The sequence below is a fragment of the Punica granatum genome, chromosome 1 (genome assembly GCF_007655135.1).
Source record: "Punica granatum isolate Tunisia-2019 chromosome 1, ASM765513v2, whole genome shotgun sequence".
NCBI classification, from domain to species: Eukaryota; Viridiplantae; Streptophyta; class Magnoliopsida; order Myrtales; family Lythraceae; genus Punica; species Punica granatum.
The window spans coordinates 55,411,098-55,432,882 of record NC_045127.1 but is presented as its reverse complement, the minus strand read 5'-3'; the positions used below and the strand labels follow the sequence as shown (position 1 = coordinate 55,432,882).

At 40.1% G+C, this 21,785-nt stretch overlaps 1 protein-coding gene across 1 annotated transcript; it reads left to right on the top strand.

Moving 5' to 3' along the window:
- The first annotated feature begins 1,083 nt into the window (after nucleotides 1-1,083).
- On the top strand, nucleotides 1,084-19,517 carry LOC116192787 (myosin-12-like). Its single transcript, XM_031521430.1, is given in 40 exon segments — nucleotides 1,084-1,228; nucleotides 1,339-1,467; nucleotides 3,344-3,487; nucleotides 3,614-3,759; nucleotides 3,867-4,023; nucleotides 4,141-4,199; nucleotides 4,309-4,468; nucleotides 9,884-10,033; nucleotides 10,146-10,282; nucleotides 10,371-10,517; nucleotides 10,631-10,732; nucleotides 10,825-10,882; nucleotides 10,955-11,056; nucleotides 11,160-11,197; nucleotides 11,503-11,629; nucleotides 11,710-11,880; nucleotides 11,962-12,093; nucleotides 12,188-12,294; nucleotides 12,436-12,496; nucleotides 12,645-12,822; nucleotides 13,263-13,468; nucleotides 13,894-14,013; nucleotides 14,120-14,218; nucleotides 14,498-14,713; nucleotides 14,804-14,943; nucleotides 15,024-15,125; nucleotides 15,274-15,365; nucleotides 15,583-15,668; nucleotides 15,799-15,936; nucleotides 16,138-16,249; nucleotides 16,252-16,328; nucleotides 16,396-16,575; nucleotides 16,649-16,798; nucleotides 16,896-16,966; nucleotides 17,082-17,181; nucleotides 17,286-17,342; nucleotides 17,441-17,497; nucleotides 17,703-17,783; nucleotides 17,920-17,999; nucleotides 19,218-19,517. Coding segments are annotated over 40 exon segments (4,611 nt in total). The 5' UTR covers nucleotides 1,084-1,225; the 3' UTR covers nucleotides 19,357-19,517.
- The last annotated feature ends 2,268 nt before the right edge of the window (nucleotides 19,518-21,785 follow it).

Below are 21,785 nucleotides of genomic sequence, written 5' to 3'. Positions count from 1 at the left end.
TCTACCTCTCCCTCGGCGTAGTCATCTCTCCTGCAAACCCACTCAGCTCTGACTCAGAGATTGCCCACTAGGTCCACATCAGCAACCCCTCCATCTCCTTCGCTACCTCCTGGACTGCCTCCAAGCTGTCATTTAAGCTCCGATTGGGTGCGATCCTCGTTGACTCGCCCGAATTCGACCCTCGTTGGCTCACTGAAACTAGAAAGCAGCAAAGGTTCACCGCAGAGGCAAAGTGAAGAGAAGCTGAGCGAGAAATGAAAGCTCGCACAAGGAGAGGAAGATGAAGAGGAAGACAGAGGAGAGGAAATTCGTTTGAAGTAGGATTGGGGGACGAAAGAGAAGGAGAGACCGAGAGAGAGAAGGCAGAGGAAGAAGATGAATTTAATTTGGGGTTACATCAATTTACCTAGGCGTTACATCAATTCAGTCCCTGAACAAATTAACGAAACAGTAACGCCGTTTGCCCCTTTTACCACAAGGATCGGATTAATGTAACTAATGATCAATCTGATGTCACGCCAAACTCAGAAACTTGTGTTGCACCAGTCAATGACTACATTGATGTAACGCTGGGGACTAAATTGATGTAACATGGACTAAATTGATGTAACGATGACTAAATTGATGTGACGATGGATTGAATTAATGTAGCGAATGACTAAATTGATGTAGCGACGGACTGAATTGATGTGACGAGAGAGTAAATTGATGCAAAATGCAAAGTCGGGGACGAAATTGATGTAATTTGCGAAAGTTAGGGACAAAATTGCCTATTTACTCTTTATGTGTGTGTATATATATATATATATATATATTTCCTTTCTCTTCTCTTCTTTCGGGAATTCATCGCTTCACCTGCACAGTGCACCAGCTGACAGCACAGCACAGCACCGCACCTTGCTCTTTTTGATCAATGAAATTATCCATACCTCCTTTAGTTCTTTTTTCCCCAGAGAGACAGACAGTATTATTATTATTATTATTCTGTTTCGCTGTTTTGTGCTTGTAATCATGACCTCAACTTCCACGGCTGCATAATCTACTCTTACAACTCATTAGTTAGGATCTGTCCGTCTGCTCTGCTCTGCTCTCCACTCTGATTGCACTACATAGCATACAGTCTTCTCTTACAACTCATTAGTTAGTCTTTTTGCCATTCATTCCACCTTCGATGACCATTTGCTAGAGCTTCCCTTCCCTTCTCCTCTTCTCTTCTCTTCTTTGTATGGTAAGGAGTAATAAGCACATGCATCTTCGATCCCCAATAAGCGCTTATGCTTAAGACACTGATATTACTTGGTCGGGGGATCCGTGATCATTAATCTGCATCCATTGCAGGGGACTCCAGTGAACATAATTGTCGGATCCCATGTATGGGCTGAGGATCCTGATGCAGCATGGATTGACGGAGTAGTCACTTCCATCAGTAGTGGAGATGCCACCATCGTCACCTCTGATGGCAGAACTGTAAGTAGTGAGACGACATATGCGCTATTTTAAAATGTAATTTGGCTTTATCTCTCTCTCTCTCTCTCTCTCGACTCATATATATGGTGGAAGAGAAGAATGGCACGACCTAGTCCTCATGCAGAAAAAGCATGTGTGTGTGTTGCCCCCAAATAACATATACACGTATCATATATGACCTGGCTGGCCACATCCCAAGCCACAGGTTCCTGGCATTTTTTAACATAATTCTGTTCCTCTCTGGAAACAGTTTCAAATTAACAGAAATTCAGATGAATTATGCCATGCATCACCAATTAATAATATATGTTGGATTGCCTTTGTCAGATCAGGCAAGGCAGACACCAAACATTTTCTATCCATCCATGTGACCAAGAAAAACAGCTTCTTCTTTCTTTTTTTTAAGAAAATATACTCCCTCCTTTGAGCTTTTGCCAAATGACACTCAACCTCATTCTTGATACAAAATGACACTCCACCCCGTTGATCATTGTTGACATAATAAGAAAAATCTCTTTTGATCTCCAAACTTTGAATTGCTTTCCGTTTCATCCTTTTTTTTTTTTTACTTCTATCGTCATTATTACATGGTTTGGCCGGCGTGCTCGTGCAAGTAGAAATTTCAATAGACTTATTAATGTATAATATTTTTAAGAGGAAAGGTTTTTGGAAAGTACAAAAAAAAGACCAACACTTCAATAATAACTTAGGCTTTTGAACAATCCAAAGAGCTGATGATGGTAATTGACGAGACCCCACTCCTCAAGATCGATATCCCAAACTATTATGTTTCCCATCTTGATCTCAAGAGACGAAGCTTACTACCATATAATATTTTTGTAAGTATAATACGTTTGAAATAAAATTAAAGAATAAGAAAAGAACTATAAGGAGCATATCGAAAGTAGATGACTATAATATTCTCTAAAGCCATCGGTGATTTAGGAAAGGGTCTGGCTGCCCTTCGCCCCAACCCCTTCGCATCCGTATCCCTCATACATAGATCATTGCCAACTAGTGGTCTTCTGTAATATTACTAAGAAAGTGACCATAAAGTCCCTTTTTTTTACTCTTTATTGTTGTTCTTTTTTTAATTTATTAATTTAAAAGATGGTTTTATTATTCATAATACTTGCTAAAATACTTAAACAGGAAGAAACTTGAGGTTTTGCGTCAGAGGTCGCGAACACAACAACGAAGTTGTGGGCAACAATTCTTAACGGCTAATGACCTCATACTACAAAAGGAAAAAGAAAAATACTCGCTAGTTTTGAGGAAGACTTCTGATTAAATTTTCTGTTAAAAAATTCCAATGGATTTCACAAGGAATTCTGCCAAAAAACTCAAAAAAATAAAAGTTATTTTTCAAGAAAATTAAAAATACTGTTTGAGGGAATTCTCTCAAAAAAATTGAAGATAAATTAAGGACTTAATATCTGTCAGCAACCTCAATGGGAAAACCTACAAGCGTTCATTTTTATTTTAATTTTAAAAAATTTACATGTCAATAATTTTAGTGAAAATTCAAATAGTAAGACTAATGTAGACCAACCATGACAATATAAATGAATCAAGATGAAATTGATAAAGCAATTAAAGACTTGAGGACAAAAAAATATTTTTCTACTAGGTCAACTTGGTCAATGGGATGAAATGTCAATTTTTTTAATGAGAACGGGGTGGGGTATCATTTTCTCTTGAGAATGTAGTAGAGTGTCATTCAATAATATCTAAAGGGAGGGGAGTGTAATTTACTCTTTTTTTTATATATACATATACTCATCTATCAAAGAAGCAATTTTATCTATGTCATGATACTAGTCTTCTGTATTCTCAGTGAAAATAATCTCAAGTTAGATTTTCCATGGAACTTTAGATCATTGCAGACATTTTGGGCATACATCCAAAGGAGACTGAAGCCCCACCGTCAGGGGTGGATGATATGACCAAGTTGGCATACCTGCATGAGCCAGGAGTCCTGTACAATCTTGCATGCCGATTTTCCCTCAAAGAGATTTACGTGAGTTATGCTCGTGTGCTCTCTCTTTACCGCTTCGTATGTAGTATCAGTCAGAAAGCACATTGAAATCCAGAATCGGAGGTTGAAAATAACCAAGTGTTCAATTTCCCTGAACTAACTAAGCAGACTTACACCGGGAATATCCTGATAGCAGTGAATCCTTTCCAGAGGCTGCCTCACCTGTACGACGTCCACATGAAGGAGCAGTACAAAGGAGCAGCCTTCGGGGAGCTTAGCCCCCACCTTTTTGCTGTTGCCGATACATCATACAGGTACATCCATTAACTAATTAAGCATCATGGCACATACAAACATCGCATTAGTGCAAATAACCTCTTTTTGCTGAAATCATCCCTTAAGAGCCTATCACATACGATAGGGCAATGATACATGAAGAGCGCAGCCAGTCCATCTTGGTAAGTGGGGAGAGTGGAGCTGGTAAAACAGAAACAACGAAAATGCTCATGAGATACCTTGCATTTATGGGTGGAAGGTCTAATGCTGAAGGAGGAACCGTGGAACAACAGGTTTTGGAGGTGAGTTTGAATTTATTCATCCTGGGACTGTGCTTCTTTTTTTTTCCCCCCCTCTTCTTTTTGAGTTGGTTGAGGTTTAATTAACTGATGCAAGGACCGGTCTTCCACTTTTCCCAGTCCAATCCTGTCCTGGAAGCATTTGGGAATGCTAAAACTGTAAAGAACAACAACTCAAGGTAATAAATAAGAGAAAAAGGGGGAAAAAAAATCAGATGATCCGTTGTCCTTTATTTTTCCCTCACATGTTCTTTCTGGCATTATGCGGACTGACATGGCTTCTGACAGTCGATTCGGCAAATTTGTGGAGATCCAGTTTGATAAGCATGGGAAGATCTCCGGTGCTGCAATTCGTACATATCTTCTTGAAAGATCTCGGGTTTGCCAAGTTTCTAACCCGGAGAGAAACTACCATTGCTTTTACATGCTCTGTGCAGCACCACCCAAGGTAATGTTGGGAAGGGATGTACTCAACCAAATAATAACGCAGCGATTAATCTTCCTCCCCTACTAGTGTAATCGAGATAGGAACTAATCAAATCAACCAACAAGCAGTAAAGTAAAAGAACACCAAGAATTTTACATGGAAAACCCCGATGTGGGGAAAAACCACGGGACCAACTCCGAATCAACGATCCACTATGAATGAAGGTTATACAATGTCTTTCATCAAGGGTAAGCCCTTGGATCACCAAACTCAAGAGAAACACTCTCTTGGATCACCCAAACACTAAATTCGTCACCCACACCGGGTGGTTCACAAAGTCAGCTGAAACAGCACCTACAGAGCTCGAATAGAAATTCTGACCGTTCAGAACTTAGCCCCACGTGTTGTGAAGCTGCTGTCAAAATGTTTTCCCAATCGGAGTTCGTTTGACGTCCCGATCGAGGTTTGATCTCCAGCTGAGCGCTGCCCCTGTTGATCCGAATTCTGCTATGCTCTTCTATGTTATTTTGTGCTGATCTGCTGCTTAATTCTGCCGCCTCTTACCCAACGAATTTAGCTGAAAATTAACCCTAACTAAAGTGGGTCCTTGGGCCTATTAAAGCCCGATAAAAGCCCAATATGATTTGAGCCCAACTTCCTCCAAATTGGAGGGATACCCAACAAACTCCCCCTCCCGACTATTTGGAGGCTTCGAGCATACCGGCTATACTTCGACAAACATGAAGTTTCTCCCTATCAAGAGGTTTTGTCATCATATCAGCTCAATTCTCATCAGTGTGCACTTTGTCTAACTTCACCAGCTTGGACTCCAACACATCTCTAATCCAATGAAACTTGATATCGATATGCTTCGACCTCAAATGGAAAGTGGGATTCTTGCAAAGATGAATGGCGCTTTGACTATCACAGTGTAGAACATACCTTTCTTGCTTCAAGCTCAACTCCTGCAAAAACTTTTGCAACCACAACATCTCCTTGCAACCTTCGGTCACCGCAATGTATTCGGCTTCCGTTGTAGACAAAGCGATGCACTTTTGAAGCCTTGATTGCCATGAGATAGCTCCCCCTGCAAAAGTCATCAAGTATCCCGAAGTGGATTTCCGGGAATCGATATCTCCTGCCATATCCGCATCCGTGTAGCCCACTAACTCCGGCTTACCAGTGCCAAAGTGTAAACACACCTTGGATGTTCCTCTGAGATACCTCAGGATCCATCTAACTGCATTCCAATGCTCTTTCCCCGGATTAGAGAGATAACGACTAACCACACCAATAGAATGAGCGATATTTGGTCTTGTACAGACCATGACATACATTAAACTTCCTACAGCTGATGAGTAAGGAACTTTCTTCATCTCTTCTTTCTCCTTCTCACTTGTAGGACATTGCTTCGAGCTAAGTTTGAAATGAGAAGCAAGTGGTGATGAAACTGGTTTAGCATTACCCATGTTGAACCGATCCAAAATCTTCTCGATGTACTTCTCTTGAGAAAGCCAAATTTTTCCACTTGATCTGTTACGAGAAATATGCATCCCAAGGATCTGCTTTGCCGGTCCTAAATCCTTCATAGCAAAGGACTTGCTGAGCTCTTTCTTCAACTCTGCAATCTTGCTCATATCATGACCAACAAGTAACATATCATCCACATATAACAGTAAAATGATAAAATCACCATCCGAAAATTGTTTCACGAACACACAATGATCTGCAGTTGTCCGTGTGTAGCCATGGCTCAACATGAAAGAGTCAAACTTTTTGTACCACTGCCGAGGTGCTTGCTTAAGCCCATACAAGCTCTTCCTCAGCCTGCACACCAAATGCTCCTTACCTTTAACTCGGAATCCTACAGGCTGCTCCATATATATTTCTTCCTCCAATTCACTATGCAGGAAAGCTGTTTTTACATCGAGCTGCTCGATCTCCAAATTCAGACTAGCTGCCAGTGCGAGAACAACTCGGATCGATGACATCTTGACAACAGGCGAAAAGATCTCCTCGAAGTCAACTCCTTTCTTTTGGTTGAAACCTTTCACTACCAGTCGAGCTTTGTATCGAGGTCGTGAGTTCTCTGTCTTCAACCTGTAGACCCATTTGTTCTTCAATGCTCTCTTACCTTGCGGTAGCTTCACTAGGTCATACGTGTGATTTTCAGACAAGGAGTTCATCTCCTCATTCATCGCCTTCAACCAGTGCTCCTTGTGCTCATATGCCACAGCTTCACCATAGCACTCAGGTTCTCCCCCGTCAGTCAGTAGCACATACTCATGAGGCAAATATCTTGTAGATGGTCGTCTTATTCTATCAGATCGTCTAGGTAGATCTGCAGGCTCTAACTGTAACTGCGAGTCTGTATCATCTGTAGTCGCATCATCATCTACCTGAGGAATCTCACCCCCAGTCGTGGTTTCTTCATACTCACCAGGTACCTCTTCCACTGGATGCTCTACATCAACCGATACAGGAATAGAGATCTCGTGAGGATTGCCTACTCTGGCCTTTTCTAACTTTTGCAAATCCTCGATTGTTTGGTCCTCAAAGAACACAACATCCCTGCTCCTAATGATCTTCTTGCTATCAGGGTCCCAAAACCTGTACCCGAACTCTTCATGTGCATAACCCAAGAAGATGCACTGTTTTGCCTTGGCATCGAGTTTTGATCTTTCATCTCGAGGAATGTGAACAGATGCCCTGCACCCAAAGACTCTGAGATGCTTGTATGATACTTTCTTGCCGGTCCACACCTGCTGGGGTACATCTCCATCAAGTGCAACTGACGGTGTAAGATTAATAAGATCAACCGCTGACCTCATTGCCTCGCCCTAGAAAGACTTAGACAGTTTCGCCTAAGAAACCATACAACGAACTCTCTCAACAATTGTGCGGTTCATCCTCTCTGCAAGCCCATTTTGCTGTGTTGTCTTCGGTACCGTCTTCTCAAGTTTGATACCGTGAGTCCTGCAATAGTTCTCGAAAGGACCCCTATACTCACCACCATTATCAGTTCTGACACATTTCAGCTTCATGCCCGTTTCTCTTTCCACTGCTACATGGAAGTTCTTGAAAATCTCAGTCACCTGATCTTTAGTTCTTATAGGGTAAGCCCAAACCTTCCTGGAGTATAAAGATCACAAAATAGAAAGTACCACCAAGAGATCTATCCGACATGAAACAAACATCAGTATGCACAAGATCAAGTATATGATCGCAACTAGATGGACGACTTCTAACAAAAGAAACTCTCCTCTGCTTACCAGCTAAACAGTGATCACAAGTGCTCAAATGCATACCTTTAACGGGCAAAGACTGCTTTCTGGCAAGAATTTGAATATCTTTCTCACTGATATGCCCAAGTCTCATGTGCCATAGCTCGATAGGATAATCCTCAACAACATTAATTTGACCGGAATTGTGCTTGGCACGTAGCCTGTAGAGAGTGTCGGTCTTCTGACCCCGTGCCACAATCAACGAACCCTTGGAGAGCTTCCATCTCCCATTGCTAAATTCATTACTGGAGCCTTCATCATCAAGCTGACCCGTCGAGATTAGGTTAAGGCGAATTTCTGGAACATGTCTCACCTTCTTCAGAAGCAACTTGCAGCCAAGCTCGGTCTCTAGATAGACATCACCAGTACCGACAATCTCGCATGACTGTCCATTCCCCATCCTCACATAACCATAGTCCCCGGTAGTGTAAGATGAGAAGAAATCCCGATGAGGAGTGACATGAAACGAGGCACCTGTATCTGCAACCCAGGTAGAGTCCTGACATGTGAAATTCACATAGGCTTCATCGCAAATGATGTAGGTCTCTCCATCAGATGCTACTGCTGTAGTGCTTTCTTCCTTCTTGCTCTCACTGTTGCCATTCTGATTTTTCTTCAAAGCTCTACACTCCCTTTTGTAGTGTCCCTCTTTTCCACAGTGATAGCAAGTGACCCCTTTTCTCATCTTCGACTTTGATCTACCCCTCGATTTGCCACGTGAGTTACTATGCTTGGAAGAGAAATTTCTGCTTTGACTTCTCCCCCGTTGCTCAGTAACCAAAGCTTCAGACTGAATGGAAATTCCCGTGCCTTTCCTTCTAGTCTCCTCATTAAATAAACTGTCTGTCACCGTGGCCAACGATAGCTTCCCGTTTGGCGCAGAGTTGCTTAATGTAACCACAAGTGTGTCCCAATTATCTGGTAGAGTCCCTAAAAGTAGACAAGCCTGCAACTCATCGAGTAATATTATCTCCAGGTTCGTCAACTGGTTAATAATATCCTAGAAATTACTCATGTGCACAGCCATATCACCTCCATCCTGGTAACGAAGATGAACCAGCTTCTTCACGAGAAAGGCCTTATTTTGCGGAGTCTTCCTCGCGTAGAGATTTGTCAATTTATCCCACAAAGCTTTCGCATTTGTCTCCTGAGCAACATAATGATAAATACTATTGTCTATCCACTGCCGAATCAAACCAATAGTCTTCCGATTTGTGCGTTCCCAAGCCTTGTCATTCTTATCTTTGGGTTTCGCGGAATCCCCTTCAATGGGATCGTACAAATCCCTGCAAAAAAGAAGATCCTCCATCCGAGACTTCCATATAGAGTAGTTGGTTGCATTTAACTTGAACATAGATCCTGTAGACTCCTCCATCTCGAAAAACACCGAAAAAACTCAAACTTCTCTAACCCGAGGCTCTGATACCACTTGTTGGGAAGGGATGTACTCAACCAAATAATAACGCAGCGATTAATCTTCCTCCCCTACTAGTGTAATCGAGATAGGAACTAATCAAATCAACCAACAAGCAGTAAAGTAAAAGAACACCAAGAATTTTACATGGAAAACCCCGATGTGGGGAAAAACCACGGGACCAACTCCGAATCAACGATCCACTATGAATGAAGGTTATACAATGTCTTTCATCAAGGGTAAACCCTTGGATCACCAAACTCAAGAGAAACACTCTCTTGGATCACCCAAACACTAAATTCGTCACCCACACCGGGTGGTTCACAAAGTCAGCTGAAACAGAACCTACAGAGCTCGAATAGAAATTCTGACCGTTCAGAACTTAGCCCCACGTGTTTTGAAGCTGCTGTCAAAATTTCGTCCCAATCGGAGTTCGTTTGACGTCCCGATCGAGGTTTGATCTCCAGCTGCGCGCTGCCCCTGTTGATCCGAATTCTGCTATGCTCTTCTCTGTTATTTTGTGCTGATCTGCTGCTTAATTCTGCCGCCTCTTACCCAGCGAATTTAGCTGAAATTAACCCTAACTAAAGTGGGTCCTTGGGCCTATTAAAGCTCGATAAAAGCCCAATATGATTTGAGCCCAACTTCCTCCAAATTGGAGGGATACCCAACAATATCCTCCATAGGGTTTGCATTCTTCGGATTGATGCATGAGCTGAAAATACCTCTGCTTCCTAGGATTTAGTAAAATTCAAGTTGGGGGATCCTCGAACCTTCCACTACCTATACCAGTCAAACTGTTATGAGGTAGCAAATGTTGATGATGCGAGAGAAGACCTGGAAACAAGAAATGCTATGGACATAGTTGGTATCAACCAGGATGAGCAGGTAGTGGTAGTTCATCTGTTTTACTCCTTTTTTAAATAGAATAGAATGCTCATGGTTCCTGTCATTTATTAGCATGTAGCATTGACAAGCGTACTATTCCCTTTTTCTCCAGGATGCGATATTCCGTGTAGTGGCTGCTATCCTACACCTAGGAAATGTGAACTTCGTCAAGGGAAACGAAGTAGATTCCTCCAAACTGAAAGATGAGAAATCCCTCCATCATCTTCGGACAGCGGCAGGGTTACTAATGTAAAGCTTTCCTGACCAAGGCTCTTCGCTTCATTTAAAAGTGACAGGGATGTGGTAAACCGTCTCTCAGATATCTAGTGTTATGCAGGTGTGATGAGAAGGCTCTGGAGGATTCTCTCTGCAAACGTGTGATAGTGACACCTGACGGAAACATCACAAAACCACTCGATCCGGACTTGGCTACCCTCAGTCGCGATGCATTGTCCAAGACAGTTTACTCCCGTCTATTTGACTGGTAACATATCAAACCTAAACTCTGTCAAGTAGGAGCTTGATTGTATCTTCCACTCTTTCGTTTTTCCTTGGGAAGCATGGACCTTCTGAGATTCGACGCTTTGACTTTGGCAGGATTGTGGAGAAGATTAACATTTCAATCGGCCAAGATCCTGATGCAGCAAGTTTAATTGGAGTACTTGATATCTACGGATTCGAAAGCTTCAAAGTCAACAGGTAGATAAGGGCAGCACTTATTTCCTCATGAAAAGACGAACGCTTTTGTGGTTGTCTAGCAAGGTAAACTGATGGCCTGCACCATTTGCTAGTTTTGAACAGCTATGCATCAACCTAACGAATGAAAAACTGCAGCAGCATTTTAATCAGGTACAGCTTACACTTGAAAATCTCTATTCATTAGACTATTCCAGTAAATGAGGGGATATTTCTGCTCTGCAGCATGTTTTCAAAATGGAACAAGAAGAGTACACGAGGGAGGAAATAGATTGGAGCTACGTGGAATTTGTTGACAACCAGGATGTGCTGGATCTTATAGAGAAGGTGTTTGAGACCCACAGCTTCTATATATGTACACTCGAAAATTTGAAATAGTTGGAGGCCATTTTCTACTTAATCCTAAGATAACTCGGCTCCTCACATGCAGAAACCCAAAGGCATAATTGCTCTCCTCGATGAAGCCTGGTATGCGTACAGAAACCTCTGCAAAATTCTCGGGGGAAAAGAAGTCTCAGCTTGTTGTGACGATTAATTTTGACAATGAATTATTTAGATGAGACTACCAAACTCCTAGAGGACAGAGGTCATGAGTACCTGGTCTTTTTTTTTTTTCCCTCCTCTTTCTTTTGGTGAGGCATAAATAGCTGCTTCTATCCTTCATATTGGGGGAACTTTTATCTCTTAATTCCCCTGTTATACCAATATACTCCAAGAGACAGCTTTCTTCCTCTCTGAATCTAGTTGACTAAGCTTTCGACTTCACTGTGCAGCATGTTTCCAAAATCGACACATGAGACATTTGCGCAGAAGATGTATCAGACATACAAAGGACACAAGCGTTACAGCAAGCCTAAACTTGCCCGAACAGCCTTCACAATAAATCACTATGCCGGAGATGTAAGCTGTAACTACACTGCTATCTTTTTTATAAGTGAATTTTTATTGAGTGCATGTCCTAAAACATTGCCATTCTAAAGGTCACATACCAAGCAGATCAATTTCTTGATAAGAACAAGGATTACGTTGTAGCAGAACATCAAGCTTTACTAAATGCTTCCAAGTGTGCATTTGTCGCAAATTTGTTTCCTCCATTGTCTGAGGAGACATCAAAGCAGTCCAAATTCTCTTCCATTGGTACTCGCTTTAAGGTACCTCTTGTCACAACAGAATAAACCCATGTGAGTTAAAGCCACAAATCTGCAAACTCAACTTGGTCTTTAAACTTGCAGCAACAACTTCAAGCCCTGATGGACACTCTGAACACAACAGAACCGCATTATATCAGAGGTGTAAAACCCAACACTGTTCGGAAGCCAGGAATCTTTGAGAATTTTAACGTATTAAATCAGTTGAGATGTGGGGTGAGTTGGTTCATGTTAATGTCTGCAAGTGTACATATTAAATACTCAAAAGTGGCTCCAACTGACTACATCAGTTTACTTCGGAGTTTGTTAGGGTGTGTTAGAAGCCATCAGGATAAGCCGTGCAGGTTATCCAACTAAAAGAGCGTTTGATGAGTTCCTCGTCCGTTTTGGAATGCTTGCCCCTGATGCTTTTGACGGGTATGATGGGATCTGTTATAGCAGTAATTCAAGGAAGGAAAGGGGGAAAAATAAAGGAACTTATGTATTATCTTCACCAGTTAAAGGAAGCATGCAGCACGAAAAACCATTAATGATTAAATAAATGCTCTGTTCTGGCAGACTGGATGAGAAATCTGCATGTATAACCATCTGCGACAGGATGGGCCTAAAGGCTTACCAGGTAATTTCTTTGCTCATTGGAACAAGCTCTTCTAAGGCTTGATCTTAATGAAACTGCTATCAATTTATTAAAGTTCGTGCTTTTCTTTTTCCATTTTTTCCCCTTTTGAGAACGATGCTAATATATTTTCATGATCATTTGAATTAAGATTGGGAAGACAAAGGTGTTTCTCAGAGCCGGACAGATGGCTGAATTAGATGCACGAAGAACCGAAGTTTTGGCAAATGCCGCGAGATTTATCCAGAGACAGATTAGGACACATTTGACCAGAAAAGAGTTCATATCTTTGCGAAGGGCCACCATCCATTTCCAGAAACTCTGGCGGGGTTTGCACTCGACCCATTTCTTAATCTTTCACTGGGAGATAATCTTGTCTTCTTCTTTTGTGGTTGACGCAATTTAGTAGATATAGTAATAGTAATACTAACGTGCAAAGCAAACCCAGAATAATTAAACTGGTACAAATATTAGTGACTATAAATGAAACAAGTCACTAAAATTGAACTGATAATGTTTGATATATCATTCCAAGATCATATTCGACTAATATTCTGATCATTCTCCAAAAAATGACATTAGTTAAAGAACAAATTTTGTATCATGTCATGTTTCTATCTTCACCAGGAAAAAAAAAATGTAGGATATCTTATGAGCACATATATGCGTGCGTGCTTGTGCGCGTGTGCATGTGTATTTTCTCGTAATATATAGCTTCATCATAACTTTGTCCTCATATAATTTATCTTGTCTTTTGCTGCTGAGACAGCACAACTTGCACGGAAACTGTTTGAAAATATGAGACAGAATGCGGCCTCAATCCGAATACAAAAGTATGGACGTGGTCGAATTGCCAGAAAATTTTACACGGGTTTACAAGGTTCGGCTATTATCATTCAGAGTGGCTTACGAGCAATGGCAGCATGGCAAGAGTATGGTTTCCAACGAAGAAGCAAGGCTGCTACAGTTGTGCAGGTAATACATCGGCTATTGTTCAGGGAGGGCAATGAGATTCAGGACGTGGGATAGAGACAATCCATTAACTTTCTTTTCTCGTGGGAATTGAATATGCTAGCCATATAGAATCATTCAAGGATATATGTCAATTTTGCTCCCCTATCCAAGCATCAACCGTCCCACTCTCTCAGGCTTCTTCATGGTCACTGATTCCAGCAAGCCATATTTCCTATTTACAGTCTCCACAAGTCCCTTGTCCACTCAGCTATTCCATGGTTGATCCTCAAACTATGTGACTTTAACTGTACTGGATGCATACCAAATTAAACAGATAACATGTTTAGGAAAAGAAAAGATAAGGATAGGGATTGGACTTGAAATCTTTCTGAAATCAGCTTCACTCGACTTCACTTTTGATCATTATTGACATCGCATGTTAACAGACTGAATGGCGAAGATTCAAGGCACTCTCTACTTATCGACGGCAGAAGCAAGCAACTCTTACTTTTCAGTGTCTATGGAGGATGAAGTCTTCAAGAAAAGAGCTGAAGAAGCTGAGGATGGTAAATAGGATTCAAATCATTCGTACTGATTCACAGCCTCACCATGGCATTATCAGCAAAATTATGGCACGTTCATTTCTAATATTATGATCCTCACACAATGCAGGCTGCGAGAGAAACAGGTGCACTTAAGGAAGCTAAGGATAAGCTGGAGAAGTGGGTAGAAGAGTTGAAGTGGCGGTTGGAATTTGAAAAGCATCTGAGGGTATTGACCTGTGTTAGAGTGCTCTGCTGGATCATGAAACTTGGAATGAGCAGGGATCCTCATCTTTGAAACATACTGATTCGAAATTCTGAACCTGTTTTCCCGTTCCTTGGTTTTTTTTCCTATCCTCCTCTTCTCTTGGGTTAAAACCTGATATCATCTAACTAATTCTTTCCCGCTAATAAAGTTGGTGAGTTATTGGACAGGAAATGCAGGAGTTCTTGGGTGCAGCTTTTTTGTTCCCATTTCATCTTTCAACACAGATTTTTCTACTTGCAGATTGACTTGGAAGAAGCTAAGAAACAAGAAGTTGGGAGGTTACAAAATGCACTGGAGGATATGCGAGCACAGCTAGATAAAGCGCAAGAGGCAATAGCCAGAGAAAGAGAAGCGGCAAAGTTGGCTATTGAACAAGCTCCTCCAGTCATCAAGGAGATACCTGTGGTGGACGAGACCAAATTGGAGCTGCTAAGATGCTGCAACAAGGAACTGGAGGTAATATTCGACAACTTAAGAATCAAATATTCAAAAAACCTTCACATCACCAAGCAAGCCATTTGACCTAATATTCCTTTGAATACACAGGGTGACTTGAATAGCCTGAGAAAGAAAGTTGAGGAGTTTGAAGAGAAGTAATCCCAGGTTGAAAAGGAGAACAATGCAAGGGCTAAAGATGCAGAGGAAGCACAGCAGAGAGCAATACAGCTTCAAGAGACTATTGAAAGGTTGTCAAGATCAAAATAATTAGATTAGTCAAATGTGATGGCCCCAACTGCATTAACTAACCTTTGTGTATGCATTTTAGGTTAGAATCAAATCTATCCAGCATTGAAGCAGAGAACCAAGTTCTACGGCAGCAAGTATTGGATGTACCAACGAATAAGGACCTGTCAGACGAACTGAATATGTAAGTAACACGGCTCAAGAGGGACTGACCTCATTAGTACAGCAGGTTCATATTTGTGGAATAAGTGTTTACTAATAGAAATAATAGATTATTGTCGTATCCAAGTATTCCAAATACCAATAAATATCCAAGCGCTCTCTTCGTGCAGTCTCAAGGCTAAGATTTCCAGCTTGGAGGCCGAGAATAAGCTAGTTCGGAAACAGGCAACAGCTGTGAAACATATAGCTATTTCCTTCATAGGTTCACCAGGAACTGAGATTTAGAGTTGGTGGTTACCTTGTTCAGTATTACGAACTTGACTTCTTTGCAAGCTGTGCATTTAAATATGTTGTGTGATTATGCAGAGTTGTAACAATGGACATCTAACAGAGGTAGAGCCTCATAAAACAAAAGTACCACCACCTTTCTTGCTGAACTTTGTTTAAACAATAAATAGTTCTATTCTTCTGCTGCATAGGCCTAACTCTTGAGTTGTTATTTCAGGAATCAGGACCATTAGTCATCAATCTCTCGAGACAACGATCTCTAACAGACAGACAACAGGCATGTAAAGCATAAGCTGAAACTTTATCGACAGTATGTGTGTGTGTGTTTTTATATATATATACACTCTGTACCTGCAGTATCATCGATCATTCTGATGCACATTTTGTCATTATCTTGTTAATAACAGGAAAACTATGATGCCTTGATCAAGTATGTAATGGAAGAGAAGCAATTTGACAAAGAGAGACCTGTTGCTGCCTTTATTTTGTTTAAATCACTCGTGCAATTCGATCATCTTTTGAGGTATGCTCCATCAACTGATACTGTCAACCGCTTAAAAAAAAAAAAAAAGGGTTATCTATATACGACTGTTGGCATTGTTAATCCGCATGGAGCTATTATACTATGCACACCTGCCAATTCAAATGATTTAAACAATTTTACAATGAAGTCGTCTCTTTTTTGCTTTTCTTTTTTGTTTTTTTCTTTTTTCCTGATGTTGTCATCCATATTCATTTCCTTCTAGGGTCAAGAGAACATCAGTGAACTATCATATTGGCTATCAACAACTTTAACCCTTCTCTTTCTAGTTAAAAACACAATAAAGGCAAGTAATACGCCGAATATAGCTTCACAACGTGCCAAATATTTCCTTTGGCATTATTTACAGGAATACCACAGGTAAGTTTAAGCTCTTCTCTGGGAACTTCTGGTTTGGTCTGTTAAGATCAGGACTTTTAAGGTCTTCTTAATTTTTTCCTGAATGTGGTTTCCAAAGGGTAAGGGAATTTCAAGCAGTTACAGCGGAATGGCTGAGGTACCACCTGGGCAGTCAAAAATAGAAGCAAAGTACCCAGCACTGCTATTTAAACAACATCTCACTGCATGTGTCGAGAAGTTATATGGGATGATCCGAGATTGTTTGAAGAAAGAGATTGGTCAGTTCTTGAACTTGTGCATACAGGTAAGGGGCTTGTTAGTACTACCATGAAGCAATGCAATTTACAAGTCACATTAACGAAGTTTTCCGATAATAGGGTACGAGATCTGTGAGGGTTAAATCATTAAGAGGGCTATCAAGCCGTATACATTCAAGTGCCATTGCAAAACATCAAACTTCAAACATGTGCTGGCAAAGCATCGTGAAAAGACTGGATTACTACTTGCTGATACTCTCCAACGCACTTGTGTTTGCTTAATTCCCTGAATTCACCACACTTACCTACTCCCAACTCACAGCAACAAACACACAGGCCTGACCCCATCCTCTTCTGCCATTTTCAGGTACCATCAGCGATCAACATGAAAATATATGCTCAAGTTTTCTCATTCATCAATGTTCAGCTCTTCAATAGGTCAGTATAACGTGAGATCTGGTAGCTATTCTCTTTCAGCAGTAGTAACTGCTGGGTTGAAATACAAGAAATAGATAGCAACAATGTAACATGTGGATGAATTGTAATCGTGTAGCTTGCTGCTTCGCCGGGAATGCTGCTCATTCAGCAATGGAGAATATCTGAAGTCCCGGTTGGAACAATTAACCCAATGGTGTCACAGAGCCACGGATAAGGCTAGTCCAACATTAGTATTATTATTCAATGCTCTGCAGATAAAAGATTGGGGTTCTGCGTCCACATTCACTCACATCAATTTGGATCTATTTTCTATTTGCAGTTCACAGGGGTGTTAATGTGTGAGCTTCAACACATTAGGCAGGCTGTCGGATTCCTGGTATGTTAATGCTAATTGCTAACATTATTTTTCCAGCTCCTCCTGATACTAGAATCAGGAGTCGGGAAATATTTGACAGGTTTCTCTCTGCCATGCAGGTTTCCCATCAGAAATCTAATTTATCTTTGGACGAAATTATCAGTGAAATCTGCCCGGTAACTCATCTCTTACCTGCAAACTACTAGTTCCGCTGAAAGTTTGTCATATTTTTGTTATTGAAAATAAAAATTTATCAATATATATATATAACTTCATCTCTTGTATTCTCTCCGACAGTGTAGAAACTTTTCACAGTTATCAGACCTTGCTTGCAGTTTTTTTTTTTTTAATTCTTTAAAGCGGGATTCTTTGCCTTGATAGATGTTGAGCATTTCTCAGATATATCGGATTGATACAATGTTTTGGGATGACAAATATGGAACACAGGGACTGTCATTAGATGTGAGTGTGCTCTCCGTTGTATATATGCATATCTGGTAAAGAGTAGTACTCAGATAGTGAGAATGCAAAGTTCCGTGCTTGTTAACTGATAGTTGGCCTCGGTCTCTCTCAAATCACAATTCTCCCAAACTTTCAGGTGATTGGCAGGATGAGAACAATGATGGCTGAAGACTCGGTGAATACAACCAATTTCTTCTTGCTCGATTTCAACTCAAGGTATATATATTACACCAAACATCCACCTCCAAGCATGATATCTTTACATTTGCCAGATACATACATACATACATACACACACACACACACACACACACACACATATATATATATATTATCCGTATTATCCGTAAGTTTGCTCTTTATTAGACCAAAATAATCAAAAGTCCATCACATATGGGCCACTGCAACAAACATAGGCTCACAAACCCAAATTAAAAATAGGCACACTGGCCTACGTAGCTCGCAAGTCAAAATAAACCAGGCTCGCAGGCCCAAGTAATGAAAGCCCGGTGTAAAGAGCAATTACAAGATCAACAGAGAGTTTATGGCCAAGCTCAAAAGCATTTGTACAGAACCAAATCACGCAATTCCCCACGCATTGAGAAGCATTCTGCAGTTTGCACCTATGACCTTCCTGAGGGATGCTAGAAAACCAACCATCCTAAATCTCATATCTCTGACAATGCACGCTCGAGTCTTTGCTAAAGAGGGGGAAGTGGCTGCAAATATGCAATTATTCCTTGCCTCCCAAATGTGATATATCATAGCATGCCAAGCTAGCCTACCAATAGCAGCACTGGCAGTTTTACCTTTATATCTTCCTATCACCCAATCCAAATCACTATCCCATGTGCCCTTACTTCTGTTCTCGCTGTTTAGCTGCATAATGCTCGACCAAATTTCTGTAAAAAAGGAGCACTCATAGAAAAGATGGGCTCTTGTCTATTCCTGACCCACAAAGAACACAAGTAGGAACAACATTCCTCTTCCAGTTTGAAACTCCGTCCATTGTTGGCAATCTCTTTTTTATGGCTAGCCATGAAATAAAACAGTTCCTGGGAATCATTGGAGAGGACCAAAGAAATCTATGCCACTTCTTCTCTTCACCCTTTACTCGGATAAAATCCCAAGTACTGGCCACAGTAAAAATACCTTTTGGATGGGCTGACCACACAACTCTGCCCTCCCTATCACATAGCTGAATGCGACTAGCCTGATCTTTAATGGCAGCCATCTTCTGATTGCCACCTCTCCTTCTCCAATTCCATTCTCCCTCTCTGATAACTTCTGAAACCTTGGACTGATAAGAGAGACCAGTGCTTGAAACACCATTACCCTGCATTGTACATTTGCCAGATATTGTTTTGCCATCGAGACATTTTCTCTATATATATGTATATATATATATATATTCATGTGCCCTTGCATTTTCAGCGTGCCTTTCTCTATGGAAGAGATTTTCCGGTCTTTTACAGGCATTGACCTGCCCAATGTGGATGCGCCAGCTCTCCTTCGTCAAACATCAGATTTCCATTTTCTTCTGCAACCAACAGAGACATTTCATAGAAGATAGCATGAGTTATTCACATATGTAGGAAAATGTTCTTTGATTGATTTTGCTGTGTTTATTTATTTATCCGTTCTATGTATGCACAATGTGGATGAATTGTAATTTCCTGAAACTGATATTGTATGAAATCCATTTTTGTATTTCTTATGGAACCAAGTTTAACACACAACTAGTGTTGGAGGACAGAGAGATTGCTGTGTGTTTGACACAGAGAGGTGAAGCTCTCAATGTTACTGCTGAACTGGACATGAACCAGCTACAGCGCTGCGGCTGCGCTGGTCTGATTTAATCCTATTGTTTGGAGGACAGATCAATCTTATTGCTTTCTCCATGAGCTACGTGGCACCGGTCAGCCCATTCATTTAAAATTGACAGGGAATCCAACGGAGTGGTAAAACTTTTAACGAATCGATATTTGGTGCATTTCTTTGCAAAAAAGAAAAAACAGTGATAAAACATTAAAAAAATGTAAAGTTTATGAATTTTCAGGTCATTTACCTTTTCAAATTTAATTACCTTAGATAAATATTTTCCAAATTTACCTAATTAATTATTTTTTGGGTGAATTAATTATTTCGAGGTGTTATTTTCTAAGAAAGAACAAATTTAATTTTCCCAATTTAATTATCTCATATAATTATTTATCTAAATAGTTCAATTTCCTAAACGATTATTTTTTTAAAACAAAACAATTATCCAAGAATTACTCATTTAATAAAAATAATTCTTGTTTCCAATTATTTGCCTTCTTAAATACAATTATATAAGATTGTGAGTCTTCCTATATTTAAAGCACATTGGTTTTTTTGGCTTAAAAATTATCTTCCCATTTCAAATGGTATAATTTCAATTGTTTTACTTTTTTAACATATTAATCTTATATTGGGTGATTTCATTTTAGCATACCAAAGGCCTACTTATGTTACCGATATCCCAGTTTTTTATGAAAGTTAAGTGACTCTACAATAAACTCATTTAATTTTCAAGCGATCAATTTCTTAATTCATAATCTCTTACCATAATAATTTCCTACCGAAAAAAAAACGTATTGTATTTAATTTTAGATAAATATTACTTCTTATTATTGTCCTGCACGCACGTGTTATAGAGAGAGGGAGAGGGGGGAGAGAGAGAGAGATCGACCAGTCGTCGGAGAATTTGGGTACTTCCATCACGGCGTTCCAGTGCTCTGAGAGCTACAGCTGCTAAAAACTTGTCTGCCTCATCAGCATCAGCGGCAAAAGCCTAATAATTTCTCGAGCAGAGGCGCGGGCGATTTGTAAGGAGAAAACATTTTATAATGGTGATCTTCAAAATTTGTAAGGAGAAAACATTTTATAATGGTGATCTTCAAAATTGTAACGGCTTAATCACGTAAAAAGGCATCACCTTTGCTCGAATTTCCAATTATAGCATTGCCTTTTGAAAATAGTATATAAATGTATGACCTTTCATTTTAGTCTCAAATTCAGCACGACATTTACTTGAACTTTCAATTCTAGTACGACTTTTCGAAAATAGTACAAAAATATGCAACGTTTCGTTTTAATCTCAAATCTAGCACGTTCTTTCGTTTTTGTCTCAAATTTAACAAGCCGTTAAATTAAATAAAAATATATGGGATCGACTTATCGTGCTACATTTAAGACTAAAACGAAAGATTGTGCATGTCTATTCTATTTTCGAAAAGTCGTGCTAGAATTGGAAATTTAAGCAAAGATAATGCTAGATTTAAGACTAAAAATAAAATGTTATATCTTTCTGTGCTATTTCTAAAATATCATATTAAAATTGAGATTTGCACAAAATTCGTGCATATTTTTACGTGATTAATCCGAACTTATCTGCACTTTCCAGGCTGCTCTACTACTGTAAGCCAAATAACTCATACAAAGTCAAAGGGTGAACCCTATTTATACCACTCTTTTTCAAAATCAAAATCTGATTTTAAAATCCTTCTTTGAAACCAAACGCAGCATAAGTTGCTAGGAAGGTTGTCAAAAGCGTGATCCTACGTAGAATCGGTCAGGGATCGTAAGATCGTGAATCGTAGAATGGGATCGTAAATTGTAAGATTTTATCTATAATTAAAAAATAATATATAAATATATGTATCATATTTTTCTAAGCACAAAATTAATCTTTATTCATTCGAATAAAGGCTACAAATCAATAAACCAACAGCAGCTCACAAACGCAAACTCAACTCAATAGTGAAATGAACACAAACTTAAACTCAAATCAACAGCACTCAGAGCCAGCATTCAGCAGCAAAACTAGGCAAGACAACACTCAGACCAGAGAGCTCAAAGCTTCACCTTGAATTGAAACCCGAACTGGAGCAACAGTGCAGCAGCGGAATGAGAGATCGAGAGAAGAAGAAGCAGCAGTCGCACAGCAGAAGAAGAAGCGCAGCAGCACGACACACGATA